The 23,560-nt window shown below is 41.2% G+C and overlaps 1 protein-coding gene across 1 annotated transcript; it reads right to left on the bottom strand.

The window, feature by feature from the left end:
- Positions 1 to 4,954: 4,954 nt before the first annotated feature.
- TMEM123 (transmembrane protein 123) lies at positions 4,955 to 23,429 on the bottom strand. The gene is made up of 6 exons (XM_075140088.1): positions 23,272 to 23,429; positions 17,518 to 17,586; positions 15,193 to 15,258; positions 10,507 to 10,698; positions 9,141 to 9,294; positions 4,955 to 6,948 (listed from the first exon to the last, which is right to left on the bottom strand). Exons 1-6 carry the CDS (start codon positions 23,339 to 23,341, stop codon positions 6,924 to 6,926), a joined length of 576 nt encoding a protein of 191 aa, XP_074996189.1. The 5' UTR covers positions 23,342 to 23,429; the 3' UTR covers positions 4,955 to 6,923.
- Between the last annotated feature and the right edge of the window lie 131 nt (positions 23,430 to 23,560).

Raw genomic sequence — 23,560 nt, 5'->3', positions numbered from 1 at the left:
GAACAGGGAAGAGGATAGGGAAAAACACAGTAGCAGGAAGACTTTTTAAGCAATACATTTTTCTTTAGAACCATATGGGCTTAGAGTTTTTCCAAACGTTGCAGTTACTACATATAGATCAGATGACAGGATATACAGGGCTTTAAAACCTGAGCAATTCAGGTGTTCAGTGTCATTTGTGATGGCGGAGCGTATCTCGGGATCTGCAACATACCTGTCAGCCCTGGCTGGTGAGTGTTTTGAATGTTCTGGGCAACTTCAGCCAGCACTGGCTGCCTGCATGTAGGCAGCTGAACCGCTTCCTGAGAAGTGGAAGAACTTGATCTAGAAACTACTGGGTAAAACTCTTTGACCTAGTTTTGGCAGGAAGGCTGATCTAGCTATGGCTTTCCACCACTCCCCACTATAATGACTGTGGTTGCCCTGATCTATAATGCTGTACATGTGAGCAGTTGCGCTCTCCTCAGTACTATTCCAAGAAAGCTGTAATAAAACTATTGCCTATAGCACACTGCAAACAGAACCTTAGCAAAATATTAAACCGTGGAGAAGACTGTCTGCGTAGTGGTGTTTGGAGAGGATCAAGTGACTTCTGTTACTTGTGAACCAGCTGACCGTGTTCACACTTTGTTCTGTCTCCACTTCCTCCTTTGAAAGCGTTTTCCGGAGCTTTGACTGGGTTAAACAGCGATAAACAGCCCCCCTGCCCCAGCTTCCTGTGCAGCTCTGCTGATCGAGCAGCTCAAGTTCTCAGACGTCAGTGTTCCAGGTCCACAGCTTGTCTTGAGCTGGCAGAGTGTTTTTGCATGGCTTAGGGGGTGTAGAGGGTGGGAACTTTGGTATCATTGGAGTTCAGTGGTCAGACTTGCTGTCAGATGAAGATAGAAGGCAATATTCCCAGCTTCTGTAAATCAGCAATTTCTTTACTTGAATGAAGCTTATCATACCTGCAAAGGATCTAGCCTGGAGCAGTTGCAGTTTCTGATACTGGTTTGAGATACTGCAAGATACAGCAGCTTCACAAGTAGCAGCTGTGTGTTTTGTGAAGCAAGTGCCATGAAGCTTTATTGTAATTGTTTGGCAGTTTCCTGCATGGTTTTTCTTCTGTGTGTGTTATTTTTTTTAACTGAATGCATATCTTTCTCTTCTGTTTGCTTTTGAGCATTGACTAGGAAGCCCAGTGCTCTTCAAATTGAGCACACCATGCAGTCCTAGCATCCACAAGTGATCAGACTGCCACTAGTCATTAGAGTACTGCTCTTAAATGCTGAAATGAATGGCCATATATGAAATACCTAGGAACTCCATTAGCATGATATAAAAGAAAAATCTTTGTATTACTGCTTCTTGTGACTGAGAGAGTTAGTGATTGTTTAGTAACTCCATAGTGCTACGCTCTCAGAACTTGGTTCTTTGCTATATTCCTCACAAGACATCAGAAGAAGAGAAACACATGAAATTGTAAACAGCGTATTCATCTGCCTTTAATTCTGCATTGTGGCAATTGTAGTGTAGTGAGGCTGGGGTGTGCGGTATCATGTTTAATGTTGCAGGTGGACTGAACTTGCAAATTCAGTTTTCTTGCTGTTTGTTAGTTAATCCTAAAGTGACCCACCTCAGGTACATGAATTCAGGCAAGAGATGTACTCTGGATACGAAAAAGTATTCTCTGTTCTGTTAAACTACTTAACATGCAATTGTTGTCACTCTTGCTCCAGAGGTTACTAGTGCAGGGAGTAAACTTCCTGAGACAATACTAAATCACCGGTCCTTTGTTTCTGTTTTTAATTGAGCATGTGATCACAACGCTCCAGCCCAGCTTCCTCACTGATGGCTCCCGGCATGGGACCCTTCAAGCCTAAGAGTCTGGGGTATTGCATACGTCCTGCGCAAGGAAGAGCAGAACTCCAAACAGCAGATCCTGCTGTGCTATTTTCAAAGAAGAGACAGGTGAGTTACTTTTTTTTCTCTTGGAAGAGATCAAAATACACTGGAACACAGCAGGAAATTGTTCACACAATAAGCAATGTCCTAGCAGTGGCTTTCACGTTTAGTTTTGACCTGGTGAAATTTTTTTAGGGAAAAGCTAGAGAACTTGCGAAAGGTTTCTAAGCTCACGTGTTAGAGGGTGTAGACTTGGTCAGAACAAAATCTCTTCCTTTTGGATCTGTATAGCTTGACTTAACTGATGCCGTATTATTTTGGCAGATGATAGAGAAGTGAAAGACTCGATATTACAGAGTATAGGATATTAGGGCTGTGATTTGCCCAATGGAAGATAGCTTCAGTTCTAAGGGAAGAATAAAGTCTTTAGAAAAGATTAAGTCATATATGAAACAATAAAAAGAAGCAAGCACCCCATTTGTACAGACTCTCGTTGCTTTTCTTTATGAACCCTGTCAAGGAAACGGAGTTACATAGTTTTTCTTCTAACACTTTAGAAGCACCCATCACCTCAGTGCCGGCCAGGTACACCACCTTGGTTTCCAAACTGCTTTAAACTTGATGTGGAGAAGGTCAGAACAAGCAATAGTCAAACTCAAAATTTTGAGTATCAGAGTGAGAATGTATTTCCTCTTGGTCTTCTAAAAGGACACTTAAGAGCCTCCAGAACTTAGTGTCTCTTTTATTCTTCAATTTTCAGAGTTACTGAATTGGATGTTTTGAAGTATAGCGATGACCTGACACTGAAGGATGAAATTAATCATTGATCCAGTCTTCAAAGTAGTGTTTTTATAGTGAAGCAAACACTAAATTCTAACGCAAGCTAGATACTGCTTAGATACTTAGATACTGCAGGATCAATACCAGGAATTGGCAATCCGTGTGTCTGTGCTGTTTGTGAGAACAGTCAAATGCAGATTCCTAAATTCATTTAACAACTTTCCTGTTTTTTAAGACTCCTATCTCAGTCATACATCAGTCAGGACTCCTCCAGTGTCATCTAGAGAATGTGTATACATTCTGCACAGGTCCATTCTCATCCTATCTGCTTCTGTATCTCAGCTAAATTCTTAACCTCTTGAGTTATCTAGGCAATTTTCAGTCTCTCATGCTGTTCCAATTTGCTTTCAGCAATATTGTCATTTTGTTGCTTATATCTTTTTCAATAAAGCATGTTAAGAATGCTATGTATGTCTTCAAGGCAAAAATATAAAGAATGGCATGAGTATGTAAGCGCTTTAACAGTCGGTGAGCAAAAAGGAAAGGTATGAAAGCAGATCTACAACGGGATAATTTTGAAGTTACTGAACAGTATCACAGTAACATGATCTTGCTTTAATTTTTTTTTAATAAAAACCCAAATATAGCACTGCAGTATTTCTGGGCTGCTTTGAAACCTTTGATGCAGGGCCCTATCAAAACAAGCTGGAAGGGCTGTGATTTGGTACTAAACACAGGCTAAAGGAGCGTTGCATAAAAAGGAAAAAGACCTGTGGGAGGAAGGCAGAGTGCTGCAGTCCTGAAATTTGGTCATATGCTTGATCTAGATGTGTTTGAAGGGCGAAAGTAACATTCATGATATCTGACCTAAGGTGGCTATGTTCTGTAGCCATTGGATGACTTCCCAAGCCTGTAGTAATAAGTAAAATAAATTTTAGTATGAGCACAAAACCATGAATTTTAAGGATTAAAAATGAGTATAGGGATTGTGTGAAAGAGCTGTAATAATCAACTGAATGCTGTAAATGCAGTTCTGTGATGTGTCACCAGAGGGGTTCCTAATCAAGACGGAACCATGAACTGCGTGGCTCAGTCATCAGTACTAGTAAGAAAACAGTTATGCAGTCCCATTGAAAGGATGAACTATAAACAGCTGAATCATCTTCACAATATTAATAAACTCAGTTAAGGAACAGCTGAAAGACTGACTGTAGCATAAGTATACCTAGAGAGGGGGAGGAGGTATTTATGCTAAAAATTTGTTGCACATAATGAATATAAACAGATCATAAACTTATAATTGAATTTGGAATAACTAATCACCAGAGAAGTGGGTGGAAAGAAACTTCCATGAGGAAGGGATTACATTTAGGAAACATTTCTTTACAGAGAGGGTGGTTAAACACTGGAACAGGCTTTCTAGAGAGGTGGTCAATGCCCCAAGCCTGTCAGTGTTTAAGAGGCATTTGGACAATGCCCTTAGTAACATGCTTTAACTTTTAGCCAGCCCTGAAGTGGTCAGGCAGTTGGACTAAATGGTCCCTTCCAACTATGCTATTCTATATTCTATTCCCTAGTTGCCTGGGATAGTGCTAGACTTCAGTCTATGAGACAAAAGACCTTTTTCTGTCTTTTGCTCCTACTTCAGCTTTATACCTCATATTGGTCTAAAATGTGGTAGACTCCTGCGGCAAACCCTTTCAAATACTCTTTCCTTACAGAAATTCAGTGCCAGTGTTAGTTAACATAATCAGGATTTTTGAATGCTAAACTACTATTTCAGTTATTTAATACAGTCAACCCCTCTACATGTGTAGAACACAGCTAAATTCAGGTCTGAATTTACTGCTTGTTCCAATACTGTAGAGCAACGTCCAGGACTGAGGCCTAAATATGTACTTACTGGTGCTATGATACACTGAAAACCTGCCCTGTTCATTCCACTTCATATGTGTGTAACTTAAAGATGGGTTTTCACTTACTTCTGGAAAGCAAATGTAAAGTTAAAGGTAAGATTTATCAATTGCACCTCACTTTGTCTAGTATCCAAACACCTGAAAGGATGTCAGGTTTTATATTTGCACTAAGACCGCATAATTTTGATGTATTGTAGTAATGAGATTACTAAATACATTACAAATAATTGAGCTGGGCAAAAATGCACTAGGTCTGGTATTCTAGCATTTTAAAGTGTATACAGTGATCACTTTTTATTCAATGGTTATGACTGGAAAAGGTTGAGAGAATTATAAAACCGTCTAATAAAATAAAAATCCAACTGAAATTGGTATAGTAACTCCGAAGATTTAACTTTATTTATTCATCTGTACAACACAGGTGAGAGAATCCCAGTATTTGAGTTGCACTTAATTGTCTTAATTTCTACAAAGTAAGGAATTGCAGCTCTATGGAAGAATTGTTTCCAAACTCTTCAAGTCCAAACCAGAAGTTTTCCACCAAAAAATCCAATTAAGAAAAATCACAAAAGTTACTTCAAATCTCTCTTCCCCTTGTACGTCAAACTCGGTGGAAAATGAAACAGCCCTGCTACCCTCATTTCAGGTGCACGGCTGGTGCCATTAAGACTACTAGCCATGGTTTGCTGGAGTCAGCTGTGCCTCGGACACAACAGTTTTACTACTCCATGTGAAAAAGGAAAAAACCACCCATATGGCCACTTTAACACTGCATGTCAGAATAAACTATTGCTCAACAAAAATTTAACCTGTGCCAGAGCTGTAGTCTTACTTCCCCTGATGTGCTGTATCCCAGCCCCCTGACAGACCTGTATGCAGTTCCCGTTGTGACCTTCCTCTGCTGACACCACTGCCCGTCTGTGATGGACTAGTGCCAGCAGTAACCAGGATGGTCAAGTCCCACCACACCATCCCCCGTCTTCACCAGGGACAGGTCTACAAGTGGAGCCTGAGCAGGGCTGAATGATTATTCAGTGACATAAGGAGATGCAGGGCTGTGTTTCTTCATCCTTGCTCTAGTTTTCCTTACACCAGTGTAAATCAGGAGCCCATCTACTGAAGTCAGCAGGTTTATCTCAGTGTAAATGCAGAAGTGATACGGAAGCAGCATCAGCCATCTTGCGCAGGACCCCCAGTGTATTTGGGCCTTAATCTAAAGGCCTTCTGAGACATGCCCTGTTGCCTTCAGTGGGCTTTTGACCAGACCTCTGTACACATATGCAGCAGTACCAAGTTTGAAAATAGTTGTAAAAATGCAGATAATATTCTTCTAAAATGCTATCTTACAGATTTTCCACTTCTCTATGTAACTTTCAATGCTTATCAAATGCTGCTAAAACATTGCATACAGCTTCATAATAATAAAAACCGAGTGAAGTGATTGCTACATTCAACTTAAAAGCCAATTTTTAGAAGCAATTTTCATATTTTATCCTATTTATGATGGCGCAATTACTTTTTTCCATTTTTATTTTATCTTCAATTGCACATGTGTCATTAGGACATGCTAGAAAAAAGAAGCTATGGATTGCATAGTCTGTTTTCTTATAAGGATCCATTTAGAGAAAAGAGTTATGGATGAGTATCTCCAGTCTGTCCATGCTTCCTGCAGCTAGTCTCATTGTATAGCCAGTTAAGGAAAGTCTCTGCAGGTCACTGGCGAGCTAATGACTGAAGTTTAAAGTACTCATTATCACCTTCTATACAGTTAGCAAACCATGTCCCTTTATAGCCTAATAAAAATTAACTGAATTGTTCAAAATCCAAAATTTCTAAACTAAAGTTCACATCAAACTTCAAAATAAATACAACTTCATACAAAATATTAGGAAAAAAAAATTTTACTTGCAAAAGCCTATGCTTGGTCTCACAGGTATCCTATTTAACCTACTATATCCGTTATGGAACACACTGGATTTACGCCATATGTGAGAAACAATTGAACTTAGAATTGCAATGATGCGATCCACTGTGCTAGTAATTAGCTATTTCAGAGACTTGTGTGTGTGCCTTGAATTGACTCAATATGTGTGTTTCTTTAAATTTGGTTACAAATACTGGAAAAAGAAAATAATGTCTCTACAAAGTGCTGAGTTCCTCTTGTTCTTATGAAAGCCAATGCAAAAAAATCAGGATGTTTAAAGAGGTTCTCAACATTTTGCAGGATCACACTCAAGACAGGTTTAGAGACCGTGAACATCTTTATGAAAGGAATTCTTTCAGAAGTAAGTTATGACAGCTGTGATAGGATGGGTTTCCAACACTGTCTTCCCTGAAGTCTCTTTAAATGATGGCATCGTGTTCATCACTGTAATAGAAACACAGTAATTAATGTTCTGCAGTACAAGCAAGAGTCAACATGAGAAACAGCCACCCAGCTGCTACTAAGAAGGTTATTTTGTGAACAGAGGCCATCTTGCTGGGAAGGGCTAAGGGCACATTGATCTGGGAGTTACAGTCCTCTCTGAGCCAAGCCTGAAGTTAACAGAACAATTTCATTTTGTCAACACTCCTCTAGCTTCACTAGCCTTATTAACATTTTGGCTTTCACATTTCATTCAAGTAAATATTTTTAGATCAGCTGTTGCTCAGGCATTTTTACCCTATCTATCTTATCTATATCCAGTAGTAACAGCTAATCAAAACCAGTTTACAAGCTCAGTGACAGGCTTCCTTTATGTTAAAGATACTGGTGATCTGAATTCTACAATATTCATTCAAACACTACTGTGGGTACACATATGCAGCAGGGACTGGTTGAATTCCATGACCAGCAAGCAGGAATCAAGATGGATACAAAGCACAAGGCCTAAACACTAGCATCCCCACAAGTCTAATGACATCACCTCGCTTAAAACCAGCTTCTCAACCGAGATGGAAGATACTGAATAGGAAAAAGAAAAGCAATCTAGTTTTAAGAATTCCCAGTTCTTAAACTAAACGTGGGACAAGGAGGCAAGTCTGGAAGCCTGGAAGAAAACTGAGGAGAGCTGGGTATAAATGGAAAGTGAGATGGTACAATTTTGGTTGAACTATTCACTACAAAAGGGGTGAGATACAAGATGAAGTCAAAATCATAGATGTCTGACTGGTGCTGTGCTCTCAGAAATGAATGCTGCAAAGGAGAGGAAAAGAGTACCTCCACAAAGAACCATACCCAAGACAAGACTGGGCCTACTACCTCCTGTCCCCCAAGCTCGTATCATAAAGGAGAGAGACCAGTTGCCTAGAAGTTGTTGGTGGTAGAGAATCTGTTCAAAGCAGTGTTTTTCAACTTGTAGTCTACAGACTGTCTGAAGCCCACAGACAACTTCTAAATGGTCTTGAAAAGGTAACTAAGAAAAGCCAGCTTACTCTCAATAGGGTTGTATTTGCTGTACAGCACCTACACTCCACAGGGAAAGTATCAGCAGCCTGCAGCTCAAAGAAGGTTGAAAGTCACTGGTGTACACAGAGTAAACAAGTGACTTTAGGTGGGATCCAGCCTATACCTTTCAATATCCACAGCACAGACTTCTTTATCTAAGACCTTTAGCTGCCCTCAGAGTAAGTGAATACAAACATGCATGGATAGGCTGATTCATCTGACAGATTTACCCTACTTTAGGGTAATATGAATGATATGAAAGGTCTAGTTCAGATGCAGATGCCTGTATTCTGTTAAATGAATTCTACTTCTCATTTCATGGACTTGTGAAAAGTATTTAAAGCAGGTTCAGTGCATACAATTTTATGGGCAGGTTTCTGGAGTTGAGAACAAGATAACACAGAAAACTAAATATTAGAAATCAACCCGTTGGCCTGCCTATATTGGAAGGTGGGACAAAAGTTTGAGTTTATATATTGACAACACTCAAATACTGTGCTTTTACAAATGTGAATAATGGCCATATTGCCTTTGAATATTTTCTGTGACAATAAATAAATGAATCAATTCAACAGTGGTGGCTTAAGAATGTAGAATATTAGATGTCTGGCTTTAAAACTGCCTGCTCAAACTAGACTTGAAGGTACATAAAAGGTCATGGTAAAAGTTCCAACAAGACGTCATATAGGTAATAGAAAATAGAGCTACTACAAAAAAATTACAGACAAGGGGGAAGAAAACACCAAAGAGTGAATAGACAAATAGAGTCTAGGAGAAAGTGCCAGGAAGAACGAGAAGTCTTGCAAATTGCAGCAAACCTTTAAAGGAAATGTTTTCAAGGAAATGTTAGCTATTCATGGAATAGCTAAACGACAAGGATCCTTTAAAAAACCAAAATTATTTTATATAATAGACCAGAGAAAAAACCCACTCAGAAGAGAGGCAATAGCAATAGCAATGAGGAATAGCTGAAGTGGTGAAAGACAAAATATCATAGTTAAATCTCTTAATGATATAAATACAATGTACATTAAACAAATGGATGTATTAGAATTCTTTCTGCTTATTTTGTTTGTCCTTGTTCCCCTCAAGAAAGTAATAAATTGACAAGGGACAATCCCTTGGGAACTTACATGGTTCTGTACTGAATGCCTCTTTTAGAGTGATAGGTTTTGCATCCGATGTAGAGAATAACTAGGACTCCAAGTGTCAGCACGATGCCACCTATGAAACTGCCCACATCAAATCTGGAGGTTTTGGCTACGACAGCCTCAGATTTTGATGTGGCTGAAAAGAAGAAAACAAAAGGCAGTTTTTACAGAGGTTGCAAAATTTTGTTTTGAGGGACTCCTCTATATCTGCCCTTCCCATTGACATATCATCTAAAGACCCAGCTAGACAAATTTAACATAGATTAACTGGCCTGAAATTAATCCAAGCAGAAAAGGAAGTTGCTTTTAGTCAGATAAGCACACTGAATCAGCCTGCAGAGGGGTCCAACAACCACCAAGTCAGTCAGCATAGTTACATGGTGGGAGTAAAATACTTTTGGTGGCAATGAGCTGTTGGATTGCTTTACCTTGTCTCATGGAATTGTACCCTCACTCTCCAAGTGAGATCAGCTCTGCAGCCCAACACAAATATTGACATAGATAAACATGACCTCAGATAAGCCACAGCAGTTTCCCGTGTAAGAACTGGTTTTATCTGCTACAAACTCCCACCAAAACACCCAGTCTGTCCCCATCTCTATTTGCACTTGCCACAGGTAGCGTTACACGGCCAACTAGAAGTTCTGCTGATGACAGCTCCACCTACCCAATAACGCTTCACTGACATGTGAGCAACCCTGATCTGTTTGGAAGTGTAAGCATGAAGTGGTGTGAACAAGCAGCTAACCACAAGGAAATACTGAATTCTACAATCATTGTTTTTGTATTAAAGGGTACTGTCAAACTCTATTTGCCAACTTTTACATGAAGTGTGACTCATTCATAGTCACACTCTATCCTCCATTAGGGATAAAATTCTACAAATGCTACAAATGTAGCTAACAGAACTCTGTCTTTCTACCGAGCCAGTAGGTGTATTTTGAGCCACAGGTCAGCTGTGAAAAAGGAAGTATTAGAGATGAGTTCAAGTAAGCTGTAGAAGGGAGAACTGACCAAATAGAGAAGTTGTATTCAAAAGCCAGGCTTTCTCCTCACATTGCTAACCTCCTTGCAGGTGGCTGCTGGTTCAGACCACTCGCATTTTATTTTTTCCTCCTAAATATGTCAGGTCTCTCAGGTTAAGTAAAGCCTTATTTAAGTAAGTGGAGTGCTCAGAGCAACATTATTGTAGTCAACTTAATAATAAAACCCCACCTTACTCTCGTTTTTCAGCACACAAATACCTTCCTTCTTTGTTATACTACTGTAAAACTAACAATTCTACAATTGTACAACACATGTCAACATGTATACAAGCCTTTATGAGCTTCCTGAAATGTGAACTCACCTGTTACAGAAGTGAAAGAAAACTTGGAAGTGGTCACCACTGTAATATTGAGTTGTGATGATGTGACTGATGAAGCTGTGGTGGATCTCGTTGTCTGGCTGGTTTTGGTGGGCTGAGTCGTCAAGGTGGTAGACATAGTGGTGTTGGTGGGCTGACTGGTACTGGTCAGATGAGTAGTACTGGTGGACATACCTGGGAAATTTTTATTTGTGATATCATACAGAAAAATACATAAAAATAATAAACTGTATACTCATTGAATAAGATAGCATTTATCATGCCCAAATAGAATGACAGAGTAACAATGAAAATGCCACTGCATGGATATCGAGGCTTGCATACAGACTCTTCCCCTATGCATCTCCTTTGGAAAGACCTAAGTCCTGATTTCTGGGGCTCAGGAATGGTTTAAAGGAAAAGCTGTAAAGAAAACCTGGATAATATCTGCTAACTTTTAGAAGGGTCAATTTTTTTTTGGATAACACTATCAATTTCCATAGAATCACGCCTAACTTACAGGATTTTAAAATGTGATAAAATTCTGGATCAAGAGTAACTCTTCATTTGAAGCGCCCCACTTTTCAGGTAACTAAGCTTTTCTGATAAGAACGAATTTTGAATGAAAACAGCCCCCTCCTTCTCCCCCTCCCCCCCCCCCCCCAATTTTAGTAATGATTTAATCTTTAATTTGCTTTTGAATGAAATACTGGATTTACTAAGGCTGCATCTATATTAAAGTTACCAGAGAGAATTCTGTATGTATGTTAAACTGAAGGTTTAAAAGGTTTTCCACATGTGATAAAAGTTCGACTAAAGTAAATCTGCTGGCTTGTATCATTTATTTGGTAGCGAGCTGTTTTGCCAAGGTTAAAACAAAGACTGGAATGCTGTTTCACAAGTTTAATTGACACCTAATGTCTTTAACTTTTACTCTGCTTTTACCTAACACTTCCCCTTCCCCCTCAAAAAGCAGTAATGAACTGTTCAGAATAAAAATCCCATGAAGCAAAATTCAAGAATAACAGAGATTGATATTTATAGCAAAATCCTTAGAACCTTAGTAAAAGGCAGCCAGCTAGAATGATCTTAAGAATAATTACTTATTTTTTCTAAGAAGGAACTAACAAGAAACATGAGCCTGTTATGCAACTAACATTTCTCTAAGCAGACAATATGAGGCAAATTGCTTTTATGTATGAAGGAATTTTAGGGAGAAAAAGCTCCCTTTGCAGCTGTCTACTTCTGTATTATTTCTATAACCTCACACAAGCTGGGTTCATTTTAAACACCACAAAAGCTTTTCATTATGGACATTCAAATATGTAATTATACCCATGTTTTCTCGAAATTGTCTAAAACTAGAACTGAAGAATAGGTGGTTTCATCTCAATTCCACAGTAAGCTTGATATTCAATTTCTGCTTTTTTTATACAGCATCTAAAATGCTGCTATAGAATAATCTTCCTGTAAGTATGGTTTAAAATGTGAGTAGCTACACACAGAATGGTATCTTTGCTAAGACTTAAGTACAGATGTGAACATCAAAAACTTAAAAACCCCAGACAATACGACAATGTAAGCATTCAGAAAGGAATTGGCCTACAAAACACCTTTCTGAGACATTTAACATAAAAACTACTGAAACAGCCCAATACACTCCCCATACTAATTGTTATTTATTTTCCTGTTCTTTGATGTTATAATTGTATTGTGCCATAATCCTAGGAAACACCTTGAAATGAGCATTCATTGAGATGGAACAGTTGGAGTACTATATTCATGTGCTTACCTTGTTACAATTAGGAAATTCAGTTCCTCTATGAAGCATGCGTAAAATACATCAGATAAAATTCAGGGCACATTTTAATACTGACAGGTAAACTCCCCAAAGGCACAATGATCTATAAATATCAAATGGTTCCTCATTGTAGGAAATAAGCAAGGAAGTTTCTGTATGGAAACCATCTACAGTTACATGACATGAAACCACACCTGGTAACTGCATTCCTAATACAAGAGATAACAAAAGAAAGACAAATCTGAATGCAAGTGTCAACCAGTCAGTTTTCTGTGGTCGTTTTTTTTTTGAGCCATGATTTCTGAGTGTCAAACTGGCTTGTGTTTCTGAGCAATATAATGGCTAATTGTTCCATGCATAACATTATTAAACGATGTTACACAAAGATGGTACTTATTCCATGGGCATTAAATTACCCTACAGAAAACCCGAGTCAGCACAAAAAATATCCAAGCAGCTATCATGAGGAATTTCAGCAAATTTGCACATTACTTTTTTGCCCCTCTCTTTCCTACTAGCAATCCTTTTTTCTTACTTTATCAAGATTACAGACTTGGTGATGTAACTTTAAGAGTAAAATCTGGTTAATCTCCTACAGACTTATCTTTCATGATGTATTTAGCATCAGTCATTTCAAAACATCAGTGGGAGGCTATCTGAGGCAGCTGGAGAATTTGGGAAGCTGACATGAATTGGGCACCAATCTGTTCTTCTGCGTCTTTGAAAAATCTTACCCGTACCATTTTACCAACAGAGTTAAGATGAAAGAACATTTGCTAGCAACATCTGTCCTTTTATCTTTTATTTCCCTAATTACTTTTCCCCCAAAAGACCAGCTGGGCTTCATTGAACATCACGCTAAACAAACCCAGACTGCCTGAGTTAATTTTTATTATTTAAAAAGGATGCATGCCAGTAATACAGTTCAGGTTTATGATGCTTTATTTTTAAAAGAGACAAGTATTTTACTTTGTCTGCTACCTGTGTTTAAACATTAAATAGCTATGCTATATCCATCAATCAAACTACATATATAGCATTAAGATAAGAATTCTTAGCAGCAGGCACTACTCCCTTAGTGTTCTCACTCAACAAGAACGAACACAACAGCTCAAACTGCATAAGCACCGTGCTAACATACAAAGTAATTATCATGGAATGCTCTTCCTAAAATAAATATTCTCCTTTGCACATAAAATGATTGAATTGATTGAATGAAAGAGACTTTTGCTTCCGCCATGAAAAGCTTCCAAAAAAAAAAAAAAAAAAAGGTTTGTACTGTGCCTAACAGTAAAGGGCTCAGGCCTCTTTTTACTATTATTACCTAGACATAGTAAAGCTCAGACCTCTGGAAGAAACCCATAGTCAGGGTGGGAGCAGAGGGCAGAAGGACTGGAGCACAGGGTGGGTGAAACACCTGTGGTTAACAATGGCTTTACACATGGGGAAAGGCCCTAAGGCAACAAGGGGATTACAAAAATCTCTCCACTTTCCAAGTTGGACATGTTTAAACCGGTACACTGCAGGCAATGGAATGAGACACTGCACCACTTCCTTGCTATCAAAAGGTCTTTACAGAGATTTTTTTTTTTTCCCCTGGTGACCTGGCGAGTATTTTATTCTTAAATGAATAACAAGCAACTTCTGAGTGTGGTAACTCAGAGGTCACCTGGAGACTACAGAGACACAAAGTGAGAGCTGTACTAGAAATGAAATGACATAGTTGGGACCTTATGATCAGCGTAAAACTCCACAAATACACCAAGTATCTTAAGGTAGGCACAATATTTCTGCCCTGCTTTCACATGGCTCTTAGCACAAAAAGGGGACTTAGTTCATGCATGGAACTAGCTTTTCTTCTCTTCTCTCAGATACAACCTTTTTTATCTGTGCATCACAGACTGAACAACTGCATGACATTAATTCTTATCCAGTCTTTACTGATGTGGTGAAATATGCCTATGCAAGTTTTTCCAGAAAATATTTTTTTTAGCTTCCTTTTTTAATAATCTCACATTGACATAGCCAACAGTTGGAACACTGCAAATCCAAGTGGATGAACTGTTTGTTTGTGCCCCAGGTTAAATACCTGCTTCCAAACTCTACTAGTTGATCTAATACACCTATTTCTTCTTTCTACAAAGATTTGTTTTGTAAACACATTACTTATGTTGGAGCATCACGACTGCAACACTGTTGCCTTGGGAAATCATTCTTACCTACAGTTATTTTGCCAAGTTGTGAAGGAAAGATGGTAGTACTAGAACAATGCAAAAGTACCTGTGACAGACTGTCCCAGATCTGCCGCTCGTGTCTCGCTTGAACTCCACTGTTTTGTGCTATGAGCTCTATAAGGACTATTTTCTATGGTATAAGGTGCCATGAGTCTTACCTAAAGGGAAATGGAGTCTTACTCTTGAAACTCAAGCCCCCAGGACTTCATTATACCCTTAATCTATTTACTGTGAAATACCATTAAACAGATACGCACTGTTTGCACAACAACCTATTCATCTTTACTCCATGAAAATGGAAGAAGTTTGCTTAGAGATAAAGAATGAACATTAAAAGACCAACTTCTTTCAATTCTTCCTTGAAGTTTTATTTTGATTCCTGTTTTTCAATGGCACTGCAAATGTCATTGCTTCTACTGATGAAGCATGCTACCTAAACTTGAAAAACACTATAGCTTCGTTTCAGAGTTGTTTTACATGTTGCCCCCCAGCCCTAAAATGATAATGCCTCTCTCAAATACCCACTTTTGTGGATATTTCTTTAGAATTTGGTATGATCTGGGGTAGGTTTGGAGCTAGCTTCTAGGTTCATAGTAATGGACAAATGAACAGATTCTAGGTTCATAGTAATGGACAAAATGAACAAATACGTACCTACTGTTGATGTTGCTGTAGATTGTGTGGATGATATAACAGTAAGATTGGATGAACTGCTATTGTCTTCAAGGAAAAAAGAAAACAAGAAAAGAAATATTATTCATTTTAACATACTGTAATTAAAGTATCCACAACCCAATACTCTCCTCAGGGTATCTGTGTTTGCAGCCTACAAGTGGGAATAGAGCAGGGAGTACGCCATCCCAAAGCAGATGGTTTTATCCCTCTGCAAAATGCTTCCAGATCTCAGTGCAGCAAGAACATGGTTACGCTGTATGCACAGCAATGCCCAAATGGTCTGCATCTGAATTCTTTACATCTCCTCTTTTTGCTCTCTTCCACTTCTATGTCATGCTCTATTCCAGTTGCTGTATCAGCCATACTTTCACTGGCTTTCTTGACCTACTTAAGCACTGTGGGTTTTTTTTCCTAGTTTTTATCCCTCTGTTTCAGTTCCACTTCCTGTCCCTCAATCTTTTCTTTCATTTTGCTGCATTTCTGTTGCAAACAGGGTTTATGCTAGGAACACACTGTAGTTGTGTCAAGTAGGGACAGACCGATACCCTGTGAAACATCTTTCTGTGGGCTTATGCTCTCTCTACACAAAAAGGGTCCTAAGAATGTACCTGTTTCCAAAGACTTAAAACATAAACCGAGTTTCAGTCTTAATGGTTTTGTCCGTCCCTCCTTTCTTTCACTTCTACTTTTCCAGTTCTCTTTTTTTCCCCCCTTCCTACTCATGTTACTTCTAGGTTCTCAGGCACCCTCCCACTCTTACTTCTGTCCTTATTGCTGCAAACCTCTTCAGTGTTTCTTACAGGTTAACAGGATCTCTTCCTCCTGGCAAAGATCTACTGGGCTGTTCGGTAACTCCCGTTCCTGGAAGCGTCACTGCCCATACTTCCCTCCCTTCCCTCTGCACTGTTGTCTACGCCCATTCTGTGATTAGTCTTTTCTCTGAAGTTACTGATCTTTTACAGCATCTGCCTGCATTACTAGTGCTATGCGCCTTGCAGCAGCTCTACTGCTTTTCAGCATGGCTTAAAAACAAAGTGCGTAACCTCAGAGATGGTGAGAATTGCAACACAGCCACCAGAATCAAGAAGCAGGCCTATTTCCTTTGAACAGATGTTCTTACCACTGGAAAAGTCTAGTCTAAAACAGTTTTGTCAACCCTCTTTGCAATTCATACATGTTACAAGCAAGCTCAGGTTTAAGAACAAATGCCACAAATTTATACCTTCATACCACCTACCAAAAAGGGGGGAAAAAACATTACAGAGGGAATGACCTTGCCTTTTCTTTGGTGCAATCATAGCCAGCTAGCCCCACTATTGAGTACTGCACACACAACCCTTATACTGACATACCTGGGATATTAAGTTGCAGATTTAATTGCCTTTGAGAAACAGTCTATGACTGTACAATTACAAACACATTCTTTCTTCGATATGTTGATTTTTATACCAGTGTAAGCCATGGATATGCCTGGGGCTAAACCTTTCCCACACTGGCCCAATACTGTAACCAGAATACAGCTTTGGGTTCCCCCCAAGTTCTGAATGCTTACTTCTGCAACCCTGGGAAAACATCTGGATGTGGACTGCATGCTCATACAGGTGAAAAGAAGCCACATACACTGCCTGGAATTTGGGTGTGAGTCAGTGATGCAATTAACACAAGATAGAGTGAGTCAATGAGCAGAGTATTGGCTATACATCCCACTTGTTGGCCAACAGCAAATGAGATGAGTGAAGTAGTACAGGGCAAAAATGACTTAAGGAATATGCCTTTTGCATGGCACATGCTTAAAGGTGTACAGCTTAACGCAGTCAAAGTAAGATTACACTATGAAATAAATGTGTACTTTAGCAATGAGCTCAAGCACGGTGGACCTAGAATCCATTTTGACATCAAAAATCAAATGGAAAAGTGCCTTGCCTTTTTCTTATGAGCACTGAAGTCTAGCCCAGCAGACTTCTTGAGTGGTGGTTCTCTTTTTAACTATAAATTGATGTTGGCAGGTATTTCTAGTTCTATACATAAATTTTTCCCATGTGATTTCTCCTCTCTCGGTTGTTCTGGGGTACCTAAGGATATGAGGATTGAGTTGTTCTACTGTTCATCAGTTCCTTTTAAATATCTTTAGTTGTCCTGGAATAGATGCGACAATTGGAGTACCTCCCTCCTGCCCTACAGCTGTTCACAATTCAAAATAAAATAAAGGGCAAACTATTACAGGACAGTTTAAGGCATACAATAATACACATTGCTTTTCTTGATGCTACTGAAGAACAGCAACAGAAATGCCAAGAGTATTACCTTGCAACTTATGGTCTGGAATCGTAGTAAAGGATGTAGTACTGCCAGAGTTGTTTGTCTTTTCATTTCCTAGATAAAAAACAAGAAGAATAAGATAGTTTTAGGTGCTTTATTACTAAGAAGCAAAAAAAAAAGTTAGTACAGCATCTGTCACTTGCTTTGGGCATATAAATGACTAAACTACCATGGACAAGAGTCAGGTATAAAGACGATACAAAAGCATGGTACAATAGCCTCCTCTTAGCACATTAAGAGTGACAACATTTGCACTACCCAACCATCAAATGAACTGGAACTCTGTCCCATCCTCAGCTTTATCTTCCCCATCATCACCTTCCCAAGTTCTCTTCTTCCTTAAGATGAAATGAGACTGAAACAACTAAGAGGTAGAAAATCAGGCACCTTCCTTCAGTAATAACATATGAGCTGCATCACCTACAGCAGAAGGAAAAGAACTCCTCACATAAATCTTTTCCTATCAAGTCTGCAAGGCCTTTGCAGGCACATGAGCGCTTGCTGTGCTCATGGACAGCATGGTAAGACAATAAGATCCACAAAGAAGTTGCATTGGTCAGTTTGGGACTAACAGCATGTTAATGCATCCACTGGGCATTTGGTAGGTGGGGAGTGGGATAGAGAAGGATCACACCTCTGGTGAAATATCATCATACCCTAAAGACTAATTGAGCCCTGATTACTCTGTCCTCAGGCTTGGTCTACAAACAAGTGGTAAAATTTAAAGATAAACCACACAGAATGAAAAGTCTGGCATTCACATTCGTGCAAGAGGATCAGTTGTGGATTCTGCCTCTGACAAGCAGAGTTTAGTTTTGATCACTTATAACAATATTCTGCTAAAGGCAAGCAAATAGCCTGCACTAAGTATCACAGAAATAGGGCATTTTCTTAGTACTTACAAAACCTTAGTGAAGATCTCAGAACGGTAAAGTTTGCAAATACAAATGATATTGTATCTTAATCATTGCATCTTAACCCCTGCAATATCAAGATTGAGGGCAGCACTGCGAGATATGTTAGACTGTTTAATTAGGGATCTGAAGGAAAACAAACGATCAGAAAAAGGAGGATGGGACACAGCTAAACTAAGCTTCCCCAGGAAAGGGGAAGGACCCAATCCTGCAGAAAGTGGTCTACATCAGAGCTAGTCCTCTCACATTTAACAGTGATCTGATTGAGGAAGCTAAGCCAACAGAAAACTGACATTACCCCCCTCCTCAACAGCACACAATGGTTTTTGCTGCTTCAACCAGCAGAATGGGCTCCCTGTAGGATCAGATGAAAGAGAGTGGCAGGAACCAGAGGTGGAAGGGAAGACAGGACTGTATTAGTCCTAGTTCAGATCAGCTTGGACTGCACACCTTGAAAGACGTCAAGTACCTTATCCGGCTTAAAAGATACAACTTTTTGTTTCCTCCTCAAAAAACCCCCAAACATTGATAAGTTTCTTCATTTGGATCACAAGCAGTTGCTCCAGAATACAAACACATCTTAATATGGAGTACTGCATAAGCATATGCCACATCGGAACACATGGCAGTGAATGGGACAGGTAAGAAAAAGAAAATCTTAAAATGACACTATTCCCAAACTGTTCTCTATCCTCCGACTGGTTGTGGATTTGAATCCATGTGTATCACTGCAGGGACAGCAGGAGACTTCAACCAGGGAGGCAGGAAGGACTCCTGGGTTAAGGCAAAGGGAAAAGCATGCTTTTATGCGGTGATGGCTCTGACAACAAGTGGAGACTCATGTGAGACCACAGACTGCACGGTGCAACCGGCCCAAAGCGAAACAATGAGGATTTCTGGCCTTCTCCAGGGAGCAGAAGTACAAGGGTTAGAAGTCTGCACTGACCCAGGTGTACACGTGCAGGCCTGAGTACAGGAAGGGGAGAGAAAGCCAGCAGCCAGCTGCAGCGTGGAAGGTCCTGTGCATGAGCAGAGGTAAAGTTCTTTGGGCCACAGTATTAGTTGCAATATTGGGCCTACAAATCTTGAGCAGAGAAACTCTGTGCTGATGCTTGTTCCCACCGTGATCCAGAGGAGAGAGGGGAAGGAAAAAAAAAAACCAAACCCCAAAGGATCTCCATGTTCATTTTTCATGATGAACAAGAACCGAACCAAGGAAATACCCAACTTAAAAGAATGTACTGAAGCACCACATACTGGAAACGGACAGGGAAAGAGGATCAACAATATTTTTGTCAGACAACTCTTGTTTTCCTCCATTTAAGGTCAGGCGCAGATGCAGCTAAAAACATAACTGCTTGTGGCTGGATGGGGTGTATCTGAAGGCAAGCGTGTTTCCTGTGAAACGCTACGGCACAGTGTGGTACACTGAGCGCTTCCAGGGCCTCTCGCGGTTTTGTTGCTCTAGTGCGTAAGAAGTCATGAGTTGGAGACAATTTGAATAAGCAAACTTTCAAAAGGGCAAAATCAGGCCAGTTCCTCCAGCTTTATAGTTGGAATTTGGCTTCCAGAAGTAGCATTCAGACACAGGAGCTGAAGGTCCGTGTTTGTGCTAAACACATAGATAGATGCAGGGTCAGTGATAGGGATAGCTCCAATACTTGTTGAAAACAAACAGGACAAGACTTTAAATGGACTTGATTTTGCCAGATCCTGCAAAAATCAACACAGTGGATAACACCCATGAACCTTTAACGTTTGGAATCTGTAGTCTCCAGCTCAGTCACGTACCAAATTACTACTCTCTGTAGATGAAGCCTAGCAGGAGAACCATACACTGATGAGTGAGTGGCACTACTCATTCAATTCCCTGCACGTGAGAAAGGTCAATTTGCCCACTCCCGCATTCACATTTAAGATAAACACATTTCTAAGGACTTGCAGGCTTTATGTCTAGTCTAACTAAACCTCATGCTGTAGAAAGATGTTGGTATATAAACTCACATTTTTACTAAGCACAATTTTACACATTCATTTCAAAAGTCATATATAAAATTCTGTCTGGGCATCTCCTCTTTTCAAGTTTGATGCATAACAGGTAAGTAGGAGAGTTTTATGCCCAAGCCATTCCACTTTTGTTGGTTTAAAAACAAAAAGTACAGAGGCACTGGCAATGCACGTCCATCAGAAAGATCTTTGACTTGCACAGTAACCTCTAAGCAATCCAAATGAGTAACAGTTGAGATGTTGGAATGGTTAAAGCAGAGATGTGAGAGCAGCAACATGAATATAACCATCCCCTAGGTAGTCTCCATCAGGATACTCGTTCTTCTCAGTTGAAATGGATGAAACTCAAATTCTGGAGATTAAAACAAAAACAACCCCTGACCTGAAATCTATTGTAACATCTGCCAGGTAATTTTGACAAAATATAAATTCAAATCCCTGCTATCTGGAAACTTTATACTTCTTTTCCCTTTGACTCAACAAGGTCTTTTGGCACCTATTTTTGAAGTGGCGTTCTTGACCTACGAAGAAGGTAGGTCATGCTGAGACAGAGGTCAGGCAGAATTATCTCAGCCACTTCTCGGACAGGTCCTCAGGCCTTAACATTGTGAAATTACCTCCCAGTCTTGCAAAAGAAAGCGTAAACACCATTGCATAGATGCTGAAGGAAATAACATGGACCCAAGTAACCAATTCTCAACCCTGGTCAATTTGAGATCGAAAAACTACACCACCTTTTGCTGTCACCCAAGAATCTAAGAGAAGTAAGAAGATACACTGAAATCAAAATGCCATGCCTATTTTCAGGTCTCGAGGCTGCTGCTGCTGCTGCTCATTTTTTGTACTTCGAGTGGTTTTGTATACAGGTAAGCTCTTGGAAGATGTTGCTAGCTCTCTTTTCTGAACAGACCAGGAAGGAGGTGGGGGCAGCTTCCTCCCAGGAAGTGTGGATTCTCCTTACTCGCTCAGATATCAGGAAGCCAGCTGGATTTTACATAATAGTGGGAAGGATTTTTCCTAAACCATAACATCTTGGTGATGTTTCTTCCACTGACTTGACCGACACATAGAAATAAACTTTCCAGCAGAGTAAAAGAACAGCATTATATTGAAATAACCAGCCTGCCCAAAAATCTTAACTGGAGCAAGGACAAATCTATTGCCACTTTCACTTCTTGCAAATCATAGTATTTGACGGGTTTCACACTTTCTCCTATAGCGTTCCTTAGTGAATCACAAACTTTTGCTGAAACCAACACAAATCTCAGCAGTAGTTTCTGGAAGTTTCTGAGTAAGAAAAAAAAGATACTTCAACAGATACGTTTGACTGAGCCTTAAAAGGACACAACATATTAAAATGGGCTCTAGACAACAAATTCACATATAGAGGAAGGACTACATTTGACTGTCAAAAGTTAGGCGAGGTCAACCCTGCCCCAGAAGACAGCACTGACTGTACACTGAGTTAAACCAGCATACGCACCCAGGAAGCAGCATGATAAAAGACAAATCAGGCCAATCTTGTACCAAATGAAATGACAGTCTATCGTTGTTAAATGGAGGCCACAAGATCTGGTAAACTTCCTCAAAAAAAGCTTGCTTTTTGTGGACGGGCAATTAGAAAGCTGTTTACATTCCTCATTTTACTTTTTTTTGTGTCAATTCATATTATAGCTTCACCAGATTAAACAACAGCATATTAACACTGCTGGACTGACTGATGTTCCTCAACATTATTTATGGCAGGTTAATTTTGCTACCTATCTTTCAGCTTCTTTACTTTGGAAAACTGTGGGGCACTGTATGAGGCATTTCAGTCTCTGAAAAGGCAACCCTGGCAGCTCAGACTTTGGTATCTTTCATTTTATTTGAATGCATGTTGACGATTGTCCCCTGAATCTGGTCTTCTACCACCTGAGTTAAAGCGCAAGAAAACAGGAGGCTGTGCATTTACTAGAATCGGCCATTAAAAAGAAGCATTGCTGCAAGCGCCTGACAGAAACGCGACAAAACACACCATCCGTCCTAACAGCAAAGCCACGATGACCCCAAAGGTATTAAAATCCACTCGCCACAATTACAGCACGCCTCAGAGAACAGCATCAGGAAGGGTAAGGAAAGCGTCTCCTTCCAGTCTAGTGCTGTCTGGGGCGCCGCGGCTTCCCCGGCTCCTCCATGACCCACTCGGCCGGACACCCACCACGGGAAGGCCCTGGCCCCACGCCCCGGGACACCTGCGGGGTTTGGGGAGCATCCCCTCCCGGCCCTGCTCACACCTGCGGGCGCGCGGGCAGGCGGGAGAGAGGAGCCACGGCTGAACTTCGGGGGGAGCCGGGCGGCACACCCTGCGGGGTGTGCAAACATGCACACACACCCCGAGAACCAGAACGCTCCTTGTCTGGTTTGTTTGTTCTTTTAATTATTGTTTCTACTTCGAAAACATCCTGACTATTAAGCCCCCTCACCCCGTTTCTGTTACAGGTCCGCTCTAGGAAAACTGGCCCTGGGACGGTGCAATCCCAGCTCTTGTTTGGGGAGGCGGAGAGACACAACCAGCAAACCGCCCAACTTCCTCGCAGCGGGAAACCCGAGCGAAAGGGCGCTCGGCGGGGGGGCAAAGGGGCGGCCCGCACCCCCGGCCCCGCTCCCCTCCCCGCTCCCAGCCGCCAGCGACACGGCGAGGCCTGGGTCCGCCCGGCGACGGTGTCGCAGCGGGCACCGGGCGGCCCGGCTGCCGCCTCCGTGCCGGCGGAGAGCGGCAGCGCCGCCGCCCGCTGTGCCCGTCCCGCCCGCCCATCCCCTCGCGGCCGCTACTCACGGGAGCCGGGGGCGAGCAGCAGCAGCGCTGCCGCCTGCAGCGCGCAGGAAGCGCCGGTGAGGGGCCGCATGGCCGCTGAGGGAGCCGCGGGGCGCCGCTGAGAATCCGCCGCACCACGCGAGCCGCTGCCTGCGCGGGGCGGCGGGGCGGGGCCGCCGCGCCGCGAGGGGGCGGCGGGCCGGGCCGGGCCGGGGGCGCGTCCTGAGCGTGAGGCGGTCGCCGCTCCTCCCGACCGCACGGCGCTGGCGGCGGCAGCCGTGGCCCTCCGCCCCCGCGCGGTGCGGCCGCC

Source organism: Calonectris borealis, chromosome 1 (genome assembly GCF_964195595.1).
Source record: "Calonectris borealis chromosome 1, bCalBor7.hap1.2, whole genome shotgun sequence".
NCBI lineage: Eukaryota > Metazoa > Chordata > Aves > Procellariiformes > Procellariidae > Calonectris > Calonectris borealis.
This window is presented reverse-complemented; position numbering and strand designations above follow the sequence as displayed.